Consider the following 22,452-nt stretch of genomic DNA (forward strand, 5'->3'; position numbering starts at 1 on the left):
GTGTTATTTTAATTTGCTACTTAGTATTGTCCTAGATAAAGAAAAATTAAAATTTTAAGCATGCTGTGGAAGACACATAGTACACCTCACAAAAGCTTTGTGCTAATGGGGTGACAAGGTTCAGCAGACACTCATGTGATGTGTCTCTCCTCCACTCACTTGCCTCTTCACTGTCCCATGGAACTCAAGGACAGAATTATTCAGAATTTCAGGATAACAACTGCACAGGTCGCACACCCACAAAGCCAGCCTCACCCTAGTGAAGAGAATCTGGATGTGCTGGGACAATTATGAAGGCGGATCAGTGAAGGGGGGAAAATGTCCAAATGTGCTTACACAACAAGAGAGTCAAGGGCAGACTTGGGCACCCTACCTTCCTCATCCTCTCTGGTTTAACGCTGGCTACACTGGTAGTTGATTGACTGAGCTCCCCACGGAACCAAGACTCCCAGGGCTCACATTCTAAAGGTCCTTCTCAGCTTTGGGCTCTATACTCACTCACCTCCCTCAGGAATTCTGGGAGCTTGGTGTCCATCACTGTATGAGCCTTACTTACCTTAGGTGCTTCAGAGAAGAAACATGGAATAAGAATGGAGAAGATGTTCTGCAGGACACATTAGGCTTTCACCCCAGGCTCCTTCTATCTCATCTAAGAAATCCTGCTTGGACCATCTTTGGAAGCAAACATTTAGATAAAGCATAAAACTCCACTCACCTTTCCTTCCTGAGTTACCCTGGCTCAAGGGCTTGTCGGTGACTGAACCTTGGGTGAGAAGGGAAACAAAAACATAGCCACTCAGAATGCATTGCGGTTGGTTTCTTTCAAAGAGTTGGCAAAACCTGATATTATGAGTATATGGTCATGTATATATGTATTGTATACACATCTAAGAATATTATATACAATGTCAGTACATATACACATGTTGAGTGGGGTTTGTTTAACATCAATGTCACTGATAACCCAGCACTGTTAAGATGAACTATGATTTCTAGGTTTCCTGGTAACAGTCTTGACCACATTTTTACAAAAGTCCACACTCATATAACTCCTCCATTGAACATTCCAATATCTGCCCCTCACATTTACACCCCCATCTCCCCAGCTTCTCACCAGTTCCATGTTCAGAGCCATATTCAGTCAGCAAGGCCAACTGAAAAGAAACTCCCTTTTACTGCAAAGGCAATGATTGACATCCCTTGCTGGTTAGGACAGGAAATCAGCGATTTTCCATCTGCATTAAGTAGAAAATTGTTGGCCCAATTGTACTGAATGGGCCAAAACAGTCTAAGGCATGGAAACAATTTTCTAGACACAGCCTGTTCCTCCAGGAGCGGGTAGCAGGTATGTTTGCCCAAGCATTTGCCCTGCATATACTAGGGTGCTCTGTGCACCCCCTCCTCCAGTCCTGACCCTGTGGCACCTGTCTTCTGCTGAGGTCCAGCCTCACACAGGCAGGGTACAACCGGTGCACCCACAGAAGGGCATCTGTGGAGTCCCGCCAAAAGAAAAGAATCTCTATTTCCCTAATCCATGTCATACTTCTTCTCCACGTACCAGTTTTGTGAGAACTCAAACATATTATCCTGCATGGCTTGTTTCTAGTCGTTTGTTTGCTTTAAATGAAACTTTCCAGGTCATTTGAAAGGAGGGCTAATTCCTGTACCTCCCTACCCCAACCCCAATTAAGGTTTCTAGTTTCCATGTAAACCACAAATAAAGTAAACTTCCCTTTTCGACCTGTAAATTTGGGTTTCCTGATGTAGATTCTAACAGCCCTTTCCACTTTCTTTTTCCTTCATGTAACAGAGCAAGTAGAAAAAGCCATGATAGCAAGACTGTCAGCCTTTGGAATTTCCCATAGGTTTTAGCATAATGTTTTATACTTTGTTTGCACTTAAAATGAAAAATAAGAAAATCAATAAAACCCTATGCACACAGATATGAAGAAATATGAATCAGCTGATGGGTGGGACAGGCTTTTTTGAGAGAGCTGAGCCACACAGTGAATTAAGGGAGTGACTCAGAGTCTTTTACCATCTGAACGGAGGTGGACACTGTGGGGCTTGTAAAAATCCCTAATCCACAATCACATGAAATGGACCTAAAAGCACAATTTCTCTGCTTATTAAGTTGGGAATAGAAAGAACTTAATTTTTGCTATGGACTAACCCAATGGATCACTATAAAGCAATAGCTAACCTGTTTAATCATCAGAATCACCTGAGAGACTTCATAAAAACAAGGATCTCAGGTCTCCCTCCAGGCCTCCTGGATCAGAATGTACAAGGGGAAGCCTCAATATCTGGGTTCTCTTTAATTTCCCAGATACTGCTGGTGATCAGTCAGATTTAAGGGCCACTGTTATGAAGATTTTCCATTTCTCTACATTACATTCTTCAGGGGTGGTGAGTATATGACACAGAAGCCACCATTCTCCTCTCCTGCTCCCATGACAGGTTATCACTAATGGATAACCACAGCCTTTGATGCTGAGCTCCCAAGTGGTCTCAAAATCCATCTCAATAAAGCACTTCAAGAGCCACTAGCAATCAGAATCAGCACACAAGCTAGCAACTTACACACCACCACAGCTCTATGAGGTTACAGCCAGTGCTTAGCATTGAACCAAAAATCTAAACTCAAAATCCGTAAATACACACACACGGCATACACTGCCATACCTTATCATTTGCTGACTTCTGAGCAAGCATGTTAGAGTAGAATCCTCCCTGACCTAGAAAAAGGTTCATCACCACCACCAGCCTTCTAAAGGTTCTCCCACAAGCTGCAGGAGACCAACCAATGGGTCTCTCTCCAACCCTTTTCATTCTTCCCGCCCCTCCCTACGGTACCTGAACATACAGGAGTTTTATTCTGCACAGAAGAGCCACTGATGGGCTTCCCATCTGGAGTGACACACCAGCAGTACCCAGTGTAAGTATGGCACTGCACCTGTTCAGGGAAGTGAAAATAGAAGAAAACCGTAAGTCTCTGTCACAATATCAAGACTCATCTCCAACCCCTTTCAAAGCATCACCCATATGGTGAAAGAGCACCTTCCACCTCTCATCCCCACATCTGTCTCCAGAGTGTCTCTCATGGGTGGTCCAGTCAGTGAACAGCACTGGGTACATGTTTGCTGTGGGACGCTCATGCAAACCACAGCAATTCACCCACTTCTTTCTTACTCCTCTTCACACTTTATAGCTGCATCATACTGTGTTTTTCCTGAGATGATTCTCACCAATACCTGTACATTTGTTTTCTCTAGCACTGTCATACGCTCCTATCCAATTATAAAAAATTCTTACCCACCCTATTTTTGAGACACAGTTTCACTCTGTCACCCAGGCTGGAGTGCAGTGGCATGATCTCGGCTCACTACAACCTCTGCCTCCTGGGTTTAAGCGATTCTCCTGCCTCAGCCTCCCAAGTAGCTGGATTACAAGCATGTACCACCACACCTGGCTAATTTTTGTATTTTTAGTAGAAATGGGTTTCGCCATGTTAGCCAGGGTAGTCTTGAACTCCTCACCTCAAGTGATTCACGTGCCTCGGCCTCCCAAAGTGCTGGGATTACAGGCATGAGCCACTGTACCCAGTCAAAAATTCTAACCCTTGAACTAATTTGGCAAGTAAAAGTTGGAATGTTGCCATTGCAGATTGATATGACATTTCTTTAACAAGCAAAGACCAGTGGTAAGCTTTTCTTCTTTGTCTAGATTTTCCCAGCATCCATTCATAATTCAGCTTGCCTATTGATCTTGTGGCTCTCTTGAGATGAGGGCACACATGATGAGGTTAAGGCAAGGGGGTAAAACCTGCAGGTTTATTTCTAGGTGCCCCACTGCACCACTGTGTGATCTTCCTCAAGCCTCCAAGGTCAGGTCTGCCTGCCTGGGAATAGCAAAAAGGAATAAGGCTTTTTGCATCCTTCAGCGTAGCTCTTCTTTCTCTTCCAGTAGCTGTCGCCCTACCCACCACCTCCCGCCCCACCCCACTATCGTGCTTTCAATCTGGAGTTTCTAAACACACAGTGAGGCGTACTTCCCTGCTTAGAATCCTTCAGTGATTCATGTTGGGATCTAGTATAGAGACGAAACTCATTGGCATGCACTCAAGGTCCTCCATGATCTGCCTCCATCTATTCCCGCAGCCTCATTTCATGCCCATGTCATGGCACACACCCTCCACGCTGGCCACAGAACCCTTTGATGCTCCTAAACACGTTCTAGTTTCTCCTGATTCTGAGTCTTTGTTTGCTCCAACTATTCCATTTGTCCGGAATGCCCTTCCCCAACCCATCTCCCACCTACTCCTAATCCCTCGTATTCCCCTCCTTCTTTGTGATACACCTCCTCAAAGCAGTCCCAGCCTCCCCTGCCTCCTTCCTCTGATCCTCCCACACACCCTGGGGCCCCCCAAATCAGAGCCCTTATCACTGTGAGCTCTAGCTGTTGATTTATCCAGTCCACTCCCCCTCTCAAGATTGTGACCCCAGGGACTGCATGCTAGTTATTTCTACATTCCCAGAATCTAACATAATGCCTGACATTCATTGTAGGTGATTGATGGGTTGAATAAAGGCATCCATTATCACATTTCCTCAATTCTTGGTCTCCATCAATTATAAAATTGCAATGTCAATTTAAACAGCCCCACTACATTAAATGTAGATCTCAATTATAAGATGTGTGCCAATTGCAAAGATATTAAAGTGTGAAGAAAATGTGCCTCTTGAAATCAAGGACATGTTGGAATCAAGGCTAGACAGTAATAGCATACAAATTGAGTGGTAAGGGATGGAAGGGAGCAGTGAGACAAGAGATCTGACAGCCTGGGTGAAATCCAAAAGTTATCACAAAGGCAGAAAAGCTATAGAAAGGCTTCTGCTCTTGTGTGGGCACCAAACACTGTCATTTCCCCCAAGACAAGTTGTTTCACCATGGACCTATCAACAGAAATCAAGGATAAGACAAGATAGGGGGACCCTTGTTCCTACCACGAAGGTGCATGTTGTATAAATGAGGCACTTCCCGCAGCTCCTGCATCTGAGACGCTGCTCGGGTCTTCTGATCAATGCCTTTACTCCAGTAGTATGTCCCACGCCCACTTCTTTTCATGGTCATGGTTGCTACCCCAAATGTTCATCCAACAGCAATATCTTCGGGTCAGGTCAACGCTACTTTCTGAGGAGCCTTAATGGTGGAAAGGAAACAAATCCAGACAGACCTGAATTTGAATCCTGGTCCAGCCAGTTATGAACTGGACACATCACTCAGCTCTTTGAGCCCCATCTATAAAATGGGGATAACAATGTCAAACCTGAAGGTAAGGAAGTCCATTGTTTGGCACCCAGTGAAGGCCGGATATGGAGTGGCAGTGGTAAGGATTGTTCTCAGCTGTGCCAGAAATGCCTGGCAAGCCGGCCTTTTCAAAGGCCAGATCTCCTCTAGTAACCTCCACAGACTTGGGTGGGAAATGCTGCTGGAAATGTGGAGTTGATCCCTTCAGACTCCATCCACCCTACAGGGGATATTTCCTAGAGATAGTTCCTCGCCAGTGGCAGCAATTTAATGGAGCCTGGCAGGCTGCTTTCTCCTCCTTGGCCTGTAATCACCTCTGGGGAAACCTGTCCCAGGAGCTGAATGGCTATGCTGACTCACTCCCCGGGACCTTGACTCCCATGGCCAAGGCAGGCCTCTGTCTCCATGAGGACTGTGCCCTCAAGTCCATCGCCCAAGGCTTTGTCTCTGGCCCGGTGCTGCGCTGCGGGAGCTGGGCACTGCAGTCAAGTAGACTGCAGAGAACGGGCTGGTTCGAAAGCCACCTCCTCTCAAGCATGCACAGAGTCCCAGCCAAGGCTACTGGGGACAGAAACAAATTCATGAGTAAGAGGCTAAGCCCAAAGCTTTGTTTCTGGGGATATAATCTGACCTCTGGGCTCAGAGGGTCCCAAGGGCCACATTCTCACTGAGTGTGCCCATTGTATCCCAGTGGGCACATGAACACTGTCTCCCAGCCCCCAGCTGGCCCAGAGGCCCAAACACAGCTCCTTTCTCTGCAGAGCCCTCAGCATTTTTCTCAGTCCAGGCTCCAAAGAAGAGAGCCCAGATTACAAAATCCCAGTCTGGGAGCTCCTTCCAAGTCCTATAAAACTGAAATCGAATGAGGAATTGTTGCCACGTGCTTGTGAGGGCTGGGGTATACAATAATGGGCACGCCTGCCCCAGGTGTGCCACAGGGGTGGGGACAGCCATGGGCAAAAGGCGGCACAGAAGACCCCAGCAAGGTCTCAGATCCAGGAGCTGAGGGAAGTGGCCGAGCACAAGCTCTTAGCTGAAGGAGCCTCGAGTGAATCAGCCCATGATTCCACAATGAGAGGTTGTTTCTAAGTTGTCTAGGGAGTTTTCAAGGTGACTTCTTGCAGAAAAAGAAGTTACATGGAGACAGTCTGCAGCCAGCCTTCCAGCACTTCCCAGCTCCACCACTTAACTCCTTCTGCAGCCTTGAAAAGCTTTTTAATCACACTAAGCCTCGGCCTGTCTATCTTTCTAAAAAGGGAAGATAATCATGACAATAATACCTATCTTAGTTGTTAAGAGAATTAAATTTGATAATGTAAATAAAGCACTTAGCTCACAGGGTAAGTGCCCAGTTAATTTTCAGCTATTTATTTTTATTATCATTGTGTTATATTTTAGCAAACTATCTGTACACTCAAAAATGCCAGAGCCAGATTATCTGATGAGGACAAAAGAACATCCTATTCTGAGCAGCCTGAGGGGAAGGGGCAGTCTGAAGTCAGCAAAACGTTTGAAAAGGTCTGGGTGGAAGAAGATGTTTGTTTTCACATAGAAATAGTTCTATTGCCAGCAGAGGAGAGAAACGTTTCTTGCAGAAAAGCAATCAGGGTGTAAATTCTTTGAATTGATGGTTTCTATATAAATGATCAAGATGTAAACTCTGCCTGGCTTAGCTTCCTCCCTTGTAGATTTATCCTTTTAAATTAATAAGTAATACCCTTCCTTTTTCCCTAAGAGCCTCAAGTTGGTCAACTTTCAGACTTAATCTCTGAGAAAAGCCCAGGCCAAGAGGATCCATGAGGCAACTGGCCATTTCAAATATCTCCCTGTGCAGTTCGCAAAACTCAGGGTTGTTCTTGCCCAAAAGGTACAGATATAGATAGTGAAATCTGCTCCTGTCCCACTCTGAAGCATCCTAGGAAAGCTGAAGTGTCAACAGATGGCTCTTCCTTAAGGGACAAAACGTGTTTACTCATCAACCTAAGTGAGGTTACCTTCTGCTTATATTGTAACTATATCGTAGAATATAACGGGGGGCGGGGGGTGCCGTAGGGGGGCTGGGTGCGGTGACTCATGCCTGTAATCCCAGCACTTTGGGAGGCCGAGGCAGGCAGATCACTGGAGGTCAGTAGTTCAAGACCAGCCTGGCCAACATAGTGAAACCTCGTCTCTACTAAAAATACAAAAATTAGCAGGCATGGTGGCAGATGCCTGTAATCCCAGCTACTTGGGAGGCTAAGGCAGGAGAATTGTTTGAAACCAGGAGGTGGAGCTTCCAGTGAGCCGAGATCACACCACTGCACTCAAGCCTGGGCAATAAAGTGAGATTCCATCTCAAAAAAAAGAATGTAACTAGGGGTCCCAAAGGTCCTTTAAGGCAGTGTGTTCCTAGATAAGTAAGTTTCATCTCTGACTCATACACTTTAATATTTTTGGCAAGAAGCCCTTTACATAAACAGCCTAGTGGTATATTTCAGGCCAACCTCCATCCAAATAAAGACAGGCCTGAATTATTTTAATCCTGCTAATCTTCAACATTAGCCCAAATTCTGAACAGCTGGAAGGATGCGGCAGGCTGACACTCCCAACAAGGCAGGGGAGCAACCGATGAGCAGAGAAACGTCAGCTCCTGGGGGTAAAGCAAAGTCAGGGAGCAAAGGGGAAGAAAGCACAGACAGAAATGGGGCCGACAGATGAACAACGCGTATAGACAACTATCACCTGCAGGTGCCGTGTCCAACGCAAAAAATATCACCTTCCACTTTCGTGATGGCTTCTCAGTCACCATCGAAGGTCTATGCATTATCTCACTTGGGCCTCAAAGCCACCCTTTGTGCAAATCTTTTATAAGAGAGGTACAGAGAGCAGAAGTTATTTGTTCAAAGGTCACAGCTAGTTAATAACAGCACAGGACACTGGAATCCCAATATCCAAGCAATCATAAAATTTCAGAACTGATGGACTAGAAAAAGCCTTAGAAGTCACCAATCTAACCCAAACACTTCAGAAATGAGGAAACTGAGGCCCAGAGACAGAGTAGTAGTTGGCTCCCAGTACCTTGTCCCAGCAGATGGAAAGTTCTCAGACCTTGAGGAAGGAGGAAGAGACAGGAAGTGGCCGCAAGCGCTGATGTCTGAGGGAACTGACTGAGTATCTTTGGGCCTTGTAATTTTCTGGAAAATAGAACTCTTTGGGGTCATGTAAATATGCCCACCAGGGAGGCAGCTGGAAGAGAGTCTTTTGCTCCCATTTCAATGAGAGGCCTTTTCTGGAGTAGCATTTGGGCCTCCACCTGCTGTGGGCTGCCCTGCTTCCCCTGGGATGTTCTCTGGGGGTTTCTATGGCAGGTGTGAGGCCACACCTCCCAGAGTTGCTTCTTTGTTGCTTGTTCTTTCACTCCCCTACCAATCACCCCTGCTTTTCTAGGAAACCAGAGAGGAAACCAGTCTCTCTGCAGGTGCCCACTTTCTTCTCTTTTCTCCAGAAACGTGAGGCTGCTGTTCTCTCCACTTTGATACACTGATGAATGAATGCAGCTTGTGTTCTGTGAGGTGTGAATAGACATAATGAGGGATAAAAGTATCCTCTGGCCAAATAACTTTCGAAATATTGGGTTAAACAAAGTTAAAAGATTTCTTTACTGCAGAACTTCTTCTAGTTTTACATCAATTAATGATTTATCCCTAAGAGAAAGATACCATTTGCAGCAATTCCTAAACTTATTAAACTAGGGACTGATATAGTTTGGATGCATGTTCCCAAATCTCATGATGAAATGTTATCCCCAATGTTGGAACTGGGGCTTGGGGGGAGGTGACTGGATCATAGGGCTGGGTTTCCCATGAATGTTTAGCACCACCCCCTTGGTTTTCATGATAGTGAGTTCTCGTGAGATCTGGTCGTTTAAAAGTGTGTGGCACCTCCCCTCCCTCTCTCCTGCTCCTGCTCTGGCCATGTGATTTGCCTGCTTCCCCTTCCCCTTACGCCATGATTGTAAGTTTCCTGAGGCCTTTCCAGAAGCGGAGCAGATGCCAGCATCATGCTTCCTGTACAGCCTGCAGAACCATGAGCCAATTAAACCTCTTTTCTTTATAAATTACCCAGTCTCCGGTATTTCTTTGCAAGAATGGACAAATGCAGGGACTCTCCCCTAACTTTTACACAAGGAGCATTGGACAGAACTACTGTTCACTGAAACATGCTTGAGGTCGGGGGAAAAAGCAGTATAATGAACTACAAGGCCTTGTTGTATTTTTTCACTTTGCCCCATCCTACTTTTCTGCAGTCTAGGTATCAGGCTCTCAGTTTGCTATGCTTGAAATAATTTCCTTCTGGTGACAACCCCTCCTCTCTTTTTGTAATGCTTTGTCAAGCTATGTATTTGCTAAGGAATCCATCCTGAATTGCCTCGGAACTTCAAGGACAACTGGGATCCCATGGAAGGCATGGCGCCTTCTCACCCTGTGGCTTCATTTCTCCCTATCTATCTCTTTGTGCTTCTTTCACAAAATAGAAATCACGAACCATATGCAATGGGACAGGCTTGATTCAGCATGCCTGGTAGCAACTACAAAACATGTCATGAAAGGACCGCTCTCATGTATATGAACATTTCCTAGTGGGAAAAGATTCAACTACAAGTAAAAGGAATGTGAGTACTTTTCTAACTCTCTTTTGGCAGTGAGAATATGAGACTGTTTTTTCTTTTTAATCTGCCCATTACTCCAAATCGGTTAGCAGGGTTTTTGGATTAAGCTAATCCACAGTGAAATTTAAACATCTTGCTGTTGGTCCTACTGATGGCTTCATGTCAGAGCAGTATTTTCAGCTGCTCTGTTTTCCTTTTGGCTGCATTCCCTACAGGATGTCTGAGCAGTTGTGGTTTTCCATGGGTGCCATGGGCTTTGGCTGGAAGACTGATCACCTGAGATGGCCACTTATGTCCCCATCCCCAAGAACATCTCTCTCTATCAGAAGCTGCTGGAGAAGATTGTTTGTTGGGCATGGATGAGAGTCACCTGGAGAGCTCATGAAAACGTTGCTGGGCCTCACCCACAGAGCTTCTGCATTCATTGGGTCTGGAGTCATCTGGAGCTTTTGCATTTCTAACAGGTTCTCTGGTGATGCTCTTGCTGCTGGGCCCAGGGACCACACTTCAAGAGCCACTGTGTCAAAGGAGCATCCCACCCACTTTCTGGCATTTATCATGAAATACCCAAGAAACAAGTACTTTTCTAGGTGAGAATTTGGGAACAAGGGGCCTTGTGACCCTATTTCTTTCCAAAGCCTTTATATTCCCAATGTTTTAATGACATGGTATTTTAATGCATGAATCTAGTGATTGCAGTATTAAATCTTCTGGGTGATTTCACACATGGACAAGAGTTTGACTGCAGTGAGAAGTGGGTAAGGGGGAAAGAAGGAAGGGATGGTGTAATTCTTTTGGTCTGTCTAGCATGAGCTGTCCTTTCCTCAGTTTGGAACACATTATCGCACAAATCTTCTCCTCATCTTTAGTCAGGTTTGACTGAGAAGCAACAGGAATAGAAGGGAAAACATGGTTTTGGAGACAAAAAGACCTGAGTGTAAATACCATCTCCACTGCTAGCTGTGTGACTTCAGCAAAGTCACTTAACTTCTCTGAGCCTATCTACGAAATAGGGTTCATGGTACCACTTTGAAGATTATTAAGAAGACAAAACGAGATATACCAAGCATCTAAAACAGTGTAGATATAGGATATGCACTCAGCACATGCTGATTGTATCCTTTTCCCCTGCCCTTTTGCAGATGATCTAGACCAGGGGTGTCCAATCTTTTGGCTTCCCTGGGCCACAATGGAGGAAGAAGAACTGTCTTGGGCTACATATAAAATACACTAACACTAACAATAGCTGATGAGCTTTAAAAAAAATCTCATAATGTTTTAAGAAGGTTTATGAATTTGTGTTGGGCCTCATTCAAAGCCATCCTGGGCTGCATGTGGCCTGTGGGCCATGAGATGGACAAGCTTAGTCTAGGCCATAGCCTGAAAGCACTTCTATTCTTGTTGGCTGTAGACATTGTCTCCCACTCTATGCCACGTCTAGGGAGGATTGCCTATTGGGGAATGAATAATTTTTCCTTTAAGAATATTTACCTCATCTGCCAGAATTTAAGAGGAGATGCAGGAAAGGAAGCTAATCCTTCAATTTCAAATGCTCCTAAATATGGGAGTCTTTGTCAACTGCATTTTTTATGAGTTGATGGCGTGACACAGCTGCCAGCATGGCATGAGTTAGGAGTGGTGTGTTTAGAACAAGAGACGGCCTTGTTCTTCCCCAGCCTGCTCATGACCACATCTGAAATCTTGTGTCCAGTGTGAGAAAGGATGCTATAAGGAAGGCCCTATAAGAAGGGCCTTGGCAAATTAGACTCAGAAGAAGGAGGCCAAGAGGAAAGATATATAAATCCCTATGATATGGGAATGAGTGCTAGAACTAAGGATTTCTGCCAAGGGAAATAAATTGTTGGCTGAAAGAGAAGATTTCACAAGGATATAATGGTGTCCATCTTCAATCCATCTTTCTGTGGATTCTGTAATTCCCATAGCTAGAACTGAAGTCATCTGTTGGAAGTTATAGGAAGACAGCTCTCAAGTCAAGGTAAAGAGGACTTTCCAACAAAATAGTCCCAAAATGCATTATGGATTTTGTCATCATGGAAATAAGCTTCCTGTCTCTGAGAGCAATCAAGCAGAAAGTGGACAACTACTTGGGGAGAGACTGTAAGTGGAACCTGAGCCCTGGATTGCAGTGGGGTAGGGAGAGGAGGGAGAAGATAAACCAGATGTCTCTGAGGTCCCCTTTAATCCAGAAGGTCCGTAATTCTACAACCCTTCTGTAAGATGAACTTTTGCTCCTGAAGAGTAGGGTGATTTATAAACTAGTACCTAATTGTCAGTGTTAAGACCACCATTCCAATTATATGAAGAATATTTTTTGTATTTTCCAAAAAGTTTGAACAACATCCCCCAAAATGGACATATAAAGACATTTGGAACACCCGAGTGTTAGGGCTCCAGGGACCCAAGGAACTTCACTGTCTTCACTCCTGTTCCTCTGTGTGGTGCCTAGAATGATCCGGGTTTTGTAAACAGCAAATATGATACCTCTTGTTCCCTTAATTTTATTTCTATCTTGGGGGGTAAGTATCAAATATATTTTTATGTTTAAGAAAATACCTAATAAGCAAGTCCCTCATAAATAGGAGCTTTTACTCCGATGAGAACTGTGAGAAAGCTGGCTGGTGGGGAGCACAAAGGTGGCCTGCAGGAGTGGAGCCTTTCCTTGCATCTCCTATCTGACTTCACTTTTAATAAAACTTTCCTGTCTTCACACCTCCCACCTGAGTTCCTATTATTCTTCCCTATTTTGACATGGAAAAAAATTTTGATCCCTTTTGCAGAAGAGTTTAGTTGACTGATCTGCTGGGTCACCTCCCAGCATGTTACATGCACTCACAGCGCAGTGGCAAAAGCCCTAAATGTGTGTCTTAATGGCTCTGCCTGGAAGTTTCCTGAGTAAATGTCTGTTGTGGGCCTACTGTGTGCCCAGCCACCTGATTGGACATTAGCTCTTGTCTCATAAAATCCTAAAAAGTGGCATTTTCCTCCTCAGAAATCAATTGAGCCCCCTTCCCAATGTAGGAACACTCCCTCCCACCCCCATGGCACGGTTGATGGATGTCCACTTGGTCTCTGCTTGCCCACTTTCCGGGATGGGAAGTTAAGTCCTCTTTGAGTCAGACATTCTGTCTGTGAGCTATGCTAATTGTCAAAAGTTCTTCCCTATTTCGAGTCAGAATCCTACTTTTATATACTGTACTTGGTGATGCCAGGTCAGCGCTGTGGGACCACACATAAAACACTATTATCATTCACAGACAAAGGTTTGGATCTGGCTCTCAGGTATCCCTTTGGTCATCTTTTTACTATTATTATCATTATTATTATTTTTGAGATGGAGTCTTGCTCTGTCACCCAGGCTGGAGTGCACTGGCACCATCTCGGCTCACTGCAACCTCCACCTCCTGGGTTCAAGCGATTCTCCTGCCTCAGCCTCCCAAGTAGCTGGGACTACAGGCACGCGCCACCACACCTGGCTAATTTTTTGTGTGTTTTTAGTAGAGATGGGGTTTTGCCATTTTGGCCAGGCTGCTCTTGATCTCCTGACTTCAGGTGATTCACCCACCTTGGCCTCTCAGACTACTGGGATTACAGGCGTGAGCTACTGTGCCCAGCCTGGTCATCTTTTTATCCATCCTTTGGTTGTTATCTCCAGCTCCATTGGATATTCCTCACATCATTTCCCAACTTTACTCACCTGAGTCACCCTCCTGGAGATGCCCTAGTTTGGCAACATCACTTTAAGAGATGGCAATGTCTCTTAGAGGGGCAGTGTGGAATCATGATTAGAATCAGGAATTCTGGAGCCAGGGTACTTGGGTTTGAATCCTGGGTACTTGGGTTTGACTCTGCCACTTGCACACTGTGAGACCCTGGGCAAGCTACGCAGCTTCTCTGTGGTTCAATTTCCGCATCAACAAAATGGGAATGCAATAGTGCTTATAGTGAGGACTGAATAACTTAACATGTGTCAGGCAAATATAAAACAGCCTGGAACCTTGTGTATAGGTTAAGAAAGTGGTATTGTTGATGACAATGATTATTATCTAAAAAAGAATAGCAGAGCCTGTAATTCCAGCACTTTGGGAGGCTGAGGCGGGCGGATCTCAAGGTCAGCAGATCGAGACCATTCTGGCTAACACAGTGAAACCCGTCTCTACTAAAAATACAAAAAATCAGCCAGGCGTGGTGGTGGGTACCTGTAGTCCCAGCTACTCAGGAGGCTGAGACAGGAGAATGGTGTGAACCCAGGAGGTGGAGCTTGCAGTGAGCCGAGATTGCACCACTGCACTCCAGCCTGGACAACAGAGTGAGACTCTGTCACAAAAAAAAAAAAAAAAAAAAAAAAAAAAAGAATAGCAGAGAGAGTGACTGAAGCCTCCCATTACTGAGCCTCTCCTCTCCCACAGACAGCAGGAAAGCCAGAGCACGAGGCTTCCATCTTTCCCTCCCTCCCAAGTACACTGCATTACAGAAGAGCAGCTGTAGATACCGCCCAGAGCTCACTCCTTTCATTTCCACAATAGACAAATTGTAGGGACAGAATCACCAAGGGCTATGGGGAGCTCAGATGCCCAGCTGGGAGCACCCAAACCTTGCATACTTATTCCAAAGCAAATGATGCCAGCCAATCTGAGAGAGGACTCACAGTGGCCATTCAGCTAGAAAACAGCCATTGAAGAGCAGGACAGAGCAGAGAGTGGGATAGGCGAGTCCCCAGAGAACACAATGGAGACAGTGTTCTGAGCACAAAGTGTGCTCCATCCACCCTCATCTTATCACACATCCTTGCACCTGATGGGTGATGGGGGCATGGGGACCAGTTCTCCCATTGAAAAGATGATAGTAGAGGCTTCCAACACATGCAAGAGATTAGACCAGTCACTTCCTAGACAAGTCCTTCCTGCACATGAATGGGTCAGACCCTGCTCTTGCCATCATTGACAAAATTAAACATTAAATTTCATAACTGCATAACTGAGATTGTTTACTCACTGCAAATTATATGCTACCTGGACCTCCCACGGGAAGGCAAAAGTAAGGTCCCCTTGGGAAGCTGGCTGCTGGCTGCTGCTCACTGGGGCTCCAGCTTCTACCCTCCCAGATCTTGATGTGCTGAGAACTTTAATGCCCACAGAGGATACGCCAGTGGGGGAGGGGCGGGGCGGACCAGCACAAGCCCATCGCTTTACTCAGACAGGCAGCAGCATTTCTCCTCTACAACTTCAAGGCTCCCTGCAACCCAGAGTTTCTAATTGAAAAGGAATTCCCTTTCCTGCTTGTAGATTCAAAGAAGTATTAGCCTGTCAGAGACTGAGAGCTCTTAGAGATATACAAGGCTCATTTGATGGTTCTAAAAAGTTTCCCACCCCCACTTGGTACTGTTCTCTCCCAACCTTTCCCTTTTCTTACAAATATCATGCCAAGGGTACTGACATTGTCCCAAAACCTAGGACCACAGCACAGGGTACAGGTTCCTGTGCATTCCCCCTACTAGATACTCTGCCTTGGTGAGTAGAGCCAGCACCAACCCCATACATGAGTGCATAACAACACTCATCTCACTGTCCAATTAAAAAGAAAAAATAAGTATTCAACTTACTACAAGGTTACAGTGATCAGGAAAGTGTGGCACTGGCATAGGACTAGACATATAGATTAATGGAATCGAATTGAGAATCCAGAAATAAGCTGATTTCTGACGAGAGGACCAAGACGATTCAAGATGGAAAAATAGTCTTCTCAACAAGTAGTCCTGAGATAACCGAATATACACATGAAAAGGAATGAAGTTATAACAAATAAAAGAGAAAAAAAAGATAAATTGAACTTCAAAACTAAAGCTTTTTGGCCAGGCGCAGCGGCTCACGCCTGTAATCCCAGCACTTTGGGAGGCCAAGACAGGCAGATTGCTTGAGCTCAGGAGTTCAAGACCAGCCTGGGCAACATGGCAAAATATCGTCTCTACAAAAAACACAAAAATTAGCCCCGCACAGTGGCATGCACCTGTAGTCCCAGCTACTCAAGAGGCTGGGGTGGGAGGATCACTTGAGCCCAAGAGGCTGAGGTTGCAGTGAGCCAAGATGGTGCTACCACACTCCAGCCTAGGTGACAGAGTGAGACTCTCTCTCAAAAAAAAAAGAAAGAAAAAAGAAAAAAAAAAAAACGAAGCTTTTGTGCTTCAAAGGAAATTATCGAGAAAGTAAAAAGACAACCCATAGGATGGGAGAAAATATTTGTGAATCATATATCTGATGAGTCTTGTATCTAATGCCCAGTGGCTCACGCCTGTAATCCCAGCACTGTGGGAGGCTAAGGCAGGCAGATTACTGAGGTCAGGAGTTTCAGACCAGCCTGGCCAACATGGTGAAACCCCATCTCTACTATAAAAATACAAAAATTAGCTGGCCTTGGTGGCACGCGCTTATAATCCCAGCAATTCCAGAGGCTGAGGCAGAAGAATCACTTTAACCCAGGAGGCAGAGGTTGCAGTGAGCCAAGATGGTGCCACTGCACTCCAGCCTGGGTGACAGAGTGAGTGAGACTCTGTCTCAAATAAAAAAAAAAAAAAAAAGAAAGAGTCTTATATCTAGCATACATAAAGAGCTCTTGTAACTCAATAATGAAAATGTGAGTAACTGAATTAAGAAATGGGAAAAGGATCTGAATAGACATTTCTCCAAAGATACAGAAATGGCCAAAAAGCACATGAAAAGATACTTGACATCATTAGTCATTAGAGAAATGCAAATCAAAACCACAATGAGATACCACTTCACATCCACTAGAAAAGATACTAATAAGAAAGATGGAAAATAACAAGTGTTGACAAGGATGTGGAGAAATTGGAACCTTCATACATTGCTGGTGGGAATGTAAAATGGTTCAGCTACCTTGGAAAACAGTCTGTCAGTTCCTCAAAAGCATAAACATATAGTTACCATATAACCTAGCAATTCTACTCCTAGGTATACGCCAAGAGAATTGAAAATAGATACCCACAAAAAAAAATGTATGTAAATGTTCACAATAGTACTATTTATAACAGCCAAAAAAATGGAAACACGCCAGGCATGGTGGCTCACACCTGTAATCCTTTGGGAGGCTCAGGTGGGCATATTACTTAGCTCAGGAGTTCAAGAACAGCTTGGGCAACATGGCAAAACCCCATCTCTACCAAAAGTACAAAAATTTAGCCAGGTGCGATGTTGCACACCTGTGGTCCCAGCTACTCAGGAGGCTGAGGTAGGAGGATCGATTGAGCCCGGGAGGTGGAGCTTGTAGTGAGTCCAGATCATGCCACTACACTCCAGCCTGGGCAATAGAGTGAGACCCCATCTCAAAAAAATAATAAAAAATAAAAATAGAAACAACACAAATGTCCATCAGCTGATGAATGAATAAATAAAATGGGATATATCTACACAATGGAATATTGTTTGACAATAAAAAGGAATGAAGTACTGATTCATGCTACAACAAGGCTGAGCCTTGAAAACATTATGCTGATTAAAATAAGCCAGGCAGAAGGACCAAATATTATTATTCCAATTGTATGAAATGTCCAGAATAAGCAAATCATAGAAATAGAAAGTAGACTAGTAGTTGCCAGGGACTGAGGAGAGAGGTAATGGGTACAGGATTTCTTCTTGGGTGATAAAAATGTTCTGGCATTAGATAATGATGACAGTTGCACAACTCTGTGAATTTACTAAGAACCACTCCATTGCATATTTTTAAATGGTAATTTTTATGGTGCACAAATTATATGTCAATACAGTTATTTTTTTTAAAGAACAAATAAAAACAGGTGGCCAGCCCACAGACCACAGTTTGCCAACCTCTGAACAAGTTCAATTCTTCCAGTTTACAGTTGAGCAAACCAAGAACCTAAAGAGGAAGAAAACTAACATCTGCTAAGCAACAACTATGTGCTAAATAGAAGACATTTTGTATAAATTTTCATTGTACATTAACTGGTTGTCTGGAACAAAAGCAATTCACTGAAAAACACATGTAAAACAAGTAGTAAGATGCTCAGGACACAGTAGATGTTCACACTGTAACAATAATATGTTTTTTGAGCATGTAACAAAAAAGGAAAAAGAAAAGCAATAAGTGCCCAACAGTGGGGTCCATTTACCATTTATGCCATCTGTACATAAAGGATGGGCTTGAATTTTTAGCTTTAACTGCTTTTGACTGCTTTGAAAAAAAAAAGCTAGCATTGTCCACAGACCAAAAGGCAGAAGGTCTTTATAAAGCAGGGCACCACCCACTAAACACACACAGAACACACTTTTTCTGCAGCATCCAAAGGGGCCAACTGTGGCTGAAGAAGCTCAGAAACATTCCAGCTCACAGATGCACCCCAGGTCTCAGTACTTCAGCTAGAGAGTCCTCTATACTGCCTGAGAGAGCCACACTGTTGCTCTAGGCAAGATCTTCCCACATGAAGACACAAAGGCGCATGGCCCCTGACTCCTGTTAGACCTCCAGGCTCATCAAAGATAGGACAAACCCCTTCCACACCATGAGGATGTTCAGCCTGCCAGCGTTTCATCAGTCCAGGCCAACAAAGGTTCACAGTTCATGTCAAGCATCCAAACCTTCAGTACTTGCTGGGAATGTGAAAGAAGAAAGACCAGACAGTAAACCAAGATGTTCCCAGGGCAAGCTAGTCACACGACTCGAGTCTACAGGGGCAACGTCAGGAAGATGCGGTTCTATACTGTGGAGTTGGGGAGCTAAAACGGAACAATAAGATCTGCTTCATAGCTCAACTCCAGGCACTTAGGAAACAAGTGTGTATTTCCCTAGGTTTTAGGAAATACAATAGTAAGAATTACAGAAATGACAATAGAGCCCACTGCCTTTGTCAAAAAGTCATAGAACATTTTTTAAGCTTCCAACTTCAGAACAAAGCATCATCAAGAAGAAATTACATCTCCCCAGATCCCTATATGCAAGGGATCCATGGACATAGAACCCTATTTGCAATGACCTCAAGAAATTAAAAAATCAGGTACGTGTGTGCACTGTTGGAGGGAAGTAGTGGTTAGAATAAGAAAATGGGAAAAGTGGTAGTGCCCATACAGCTATATCAAGAAAGATTGTTCCTGGACCATGGAGCTCAAAGACAGGAAACATAACACTTTTTTTTCCACACAGATATAACATAATGAATAGAGTTTTATATTCTATATTATTAGAACTATAATCCATCTACACAAAAAATTTAAATGTCTTGGGAATGAGTCTGATAACAAACCAATAATCAACCACATGGTTGCTCAACATTTATGGAAAGCGACGTGGTAGTATGCATCAAATGCCTTAAAAAAAAAAAAAAAAAAAAAAGGCCTTTTGACACAATAGACAGTTGCTGGGAAGTTAATCCCCAAATTTTCAGGATTCATGATACATTTATACAATGAAATACAATGCAGACACTTTTTAAATGAGATAGTGCTGTATGTAACTTACTGGGAAATAAGCCCATAATATAATTAGCTAAGAAAATATTATAAAACAATACATGACATCACATCATTCTTGTCCGAAATAATGACAATAAGTACACACAAGGAAAAAAAATCTAGAGGGTTAGACTTAACTGTTGCTATTTCAGGGGGATGAAATCACTGGCTTAATCTTTCTACCTTATATACTTATTGTCAGAATTTTTTTAACAGAATGTGTGTAGCTTTTCTATTTAGAAGAAAATGAAAATATTTGTCTTAATTATCTGGTTAATTAAATCCCTAATACACAGACATACACAAATACATTAAATAAGCCTCTACAACACATGCCTTTAGAGGGTGCATAGTGTGGCTATGTCATTTGTTTAAGCAATTTTCTAGTATTGGATATTTAGGTTGTTTCCAAATTTTTGCCACTATAAACAGAACTTGGATTGTAATCCTTGTGGCTAAATAGTTTCACATATTTTTAGTTACTTCCTTAGAATAAATTCCTAGAATTGGAATTGCAGGCCCAAAATATGGACACGACTGAGGACTTTTGACCCATATTGCAAAATTATCCCATTAAAAAGTCAGTGCCAATTTACTTTCCAAACTGCAATGGAAGGGTACCCTTTTCCCTTTATCTGACCCTGAATATCATCATCTTTTCCCAGTTTTTGCTAATTTAGTAAGCAAAAGCATTCATCATCATTTTTATTTGTATTTCTAAAATGACAAAAGAAGGTAACATCATTCGGATTCACTTATTGACTATTTATTATTATTGTATGATCGGTTTATTGCTATCTCTTGCCCACATTTCTACTAGAATCTTTTTCTTTCTGAAATGCAAGAATTATTTACATAAGATTAGCTCTTTGTTGTTAAGGCTAATTAGAAATGGGGTCTTTCTATGTTGTCCAGGCTGGAGTGGAGTGGCTATTCACAGATGCAATCATAGAGCAATACAGCCTTGAACTCCTGGGCTCAAGCAGTCCTCCTGCCTCAGCTTCCCAAGTAGCTGGGACTACAGGCTTGTGCCACCATGCTCAATTCTGCTTTTAGTTTGGTTTAAGGTGTTTGTGTCCAAAAACTTAAAATTTGTATATATTTTCCTAACAATAAAAAACATTCAGAATTCCAAATAACTGACTTATAAATGAGCTTTTGAAATATTATTGTTTGAATGTTGTCTTTTATATAGTTACTTTATCATATGTGTTAATCTCTTTTCTGCATGTAAACTCCTTGAAGGCAGAGGTCATGACATTTTTTTGAATCCTCTCTAGCAACCAGCACACAGCCCACAGTATAGCAGAGCTCAAAAACGTCTGGGATGAAAAGATATTGTGCCTGGGGATTTGCTTTGAAGCAATCCAGTTTGGGGGCAGGAGATGGAAATGAGGTAAAAATGAAACAGAATTGGCCATTTGTTAATCATTGCTGAAGGTGGGTGATGGGTATATGTTCATTATATTATTATTTCTACCTTTTTGTATTTTTTAAATTTCCATAATCAAAAGATTGTGTTTTTTAAAATGTTTGTTTCATTGATTGGTCAATAGCATTAGAAAGAGAATTTCTGGCCAGGCGCGGTGGCTCAAGCCTGTAATCCCAGCACTTTGGGAGGCTGAGACAGGCGGATCACGAGGTCAGGGGATCGAGACCATCCTGGCTAACACGGTGAAACCCCGTCTCTACTAAAAAATACATAAAACTAGCTGGGCGAGGTGGCGGGCGCCTGTAGTCCCAGCTACTCGGGAGGCTGAGACAGGAGAATGGTGTAAACCCGGGAGGCAGAGCTTGCAGTGAACTGAGATCCGGCCACTACACCCTAGCCTGGGCAACAGAGCGAGACTCTGTCTCAAAAAAAAAAAAAAAAAAAGAAAGAGAATTTCTGCAACAACAATGGTGATAGAAATGGAATACATATGTATCAAGGCCACTTCTGTAGCCCAAAACAGTTAAGAGCGCAGCCTTCGGTATTAGGCAGGCTTGAGTACAAATTGTCTTAGGCCCTCGATATTAGGCAGGCTTGAGTACAAACTGTCTTAGGCCCTCGATTTTAGGCAGGCTTGAGTACAACTTGTCTTAGGCCCTCGATATTAGGCAGGCTTGAGTACAAATTGTCTTAAGCTTAGGGACCTCAAGTCAGCTATTCGACGCCACTGAAACTCCATTTTTCTTTATAAATAAGGGCATTAATAACTATCTCAAAAGGTTGTAGTAAAGATTAATGGGTGTAAAACACAGGGCCTAGCACCTGATAACACTCAATAAAAAGCGGGCATCATTGTCATTCAGTGATACACACACTTGTCAAGCTCCAGCCAACACAGCCTGATGGTGACAGCCCAACACCCTTCCACTGCAGCTGAGATTTCAGTTAATCAGCTTGGGCACCAGACAACTGCTTGGCAGAGGACTTGATAGAACAGATGTCAGGAGTTGTGTTCCGGATACCCAGAACAGAAAACAGATAAGACCATAGCAAAGGACAAAGCCTATAGCTCCTGACCTTACTCAACAGGTCCCCAAAGAGGCTAAATTCCACATCTCAAGGAGGCAATCGAGAAACAAGAGTGATGAAGTCCTTACGAAAGTGGTTTGAAACTTTGATCAAACATTGGCATCACCTGGGGAGCTCGAAAAACCACAATGTCTGTGTCCCACTCCCAGATTTTGATTTAATGGTCTGGGATATGGCCTAGGTTTCAAGACCTTTAAAAGTCTAACATGATCTAATGTACAGCTTTAGTGTCGCTGCTGTAAAAGAAAGCTGAGCCACTCCTGTGTGTGAGTTGGGGTTGGAGGTAGGGAGGGAAGAGGACAAGGGAAAATAAAGGGAAAGAACAGAGGCCAGCGAGTCCCACATGAAGCCCATTAAAGCCAAGTCAGTCATGTGGTCTCAAGCTGTGTCCCATGCCAGACAAATCCAATCCCATTAGAGTTCCATCACTCCCCACATAAGCTTCAAGAGAGGGTTATTGTGTAATCATTCACAGG

The 22,452-nt window shown here is 43.6% G+C and overlaps 1 protein-coding gene across 7 annotated transcripts in view; it reads right to left on the reverse strand.

The window, feature by feature from the left end:
• Positions 1 to 22,452, reverse strand: part of SMOC1 (SPARC related modular calcium binding 1) — a 151,785-nt gene that overhangs the window by 53,821 nt on the left and 75,512 nt on the right. For all 7 annotated transcript variants that reach the window (XM_017961286.3, XM_017961285.3, XM_017961283.3 and 4 more), the window contains exons 4-5: positions 2,857 to 2,956; positions 716 to 763 (exon numbers count right to left, since the gene is read on the reverse strand). In XM_017961286.3, coding sequence (XP_017816775.1) covers positions 716 to 763; positions 2,857 to 2,956 — 148 coding nt within the window. The remainder of the gene's footprint in view (positions 1 to 715; positions 764 to 2,856; positions 2,957 to 22,452) is intronic.

This window comes from Papio anubis, chromosome 7, assembly GCF_008728515.1.
Source record: "Papio anubis isolate 15944 chromosome 7, Panubis1.0, whole genome shotgun sequence".
NCBI classification, from domain to species: domain Eukaryota; kingdom Metazoa; phylum Chordata; class Mammalia; order Primates; family Cercopithecidae; genus Papio; species Papio anubis.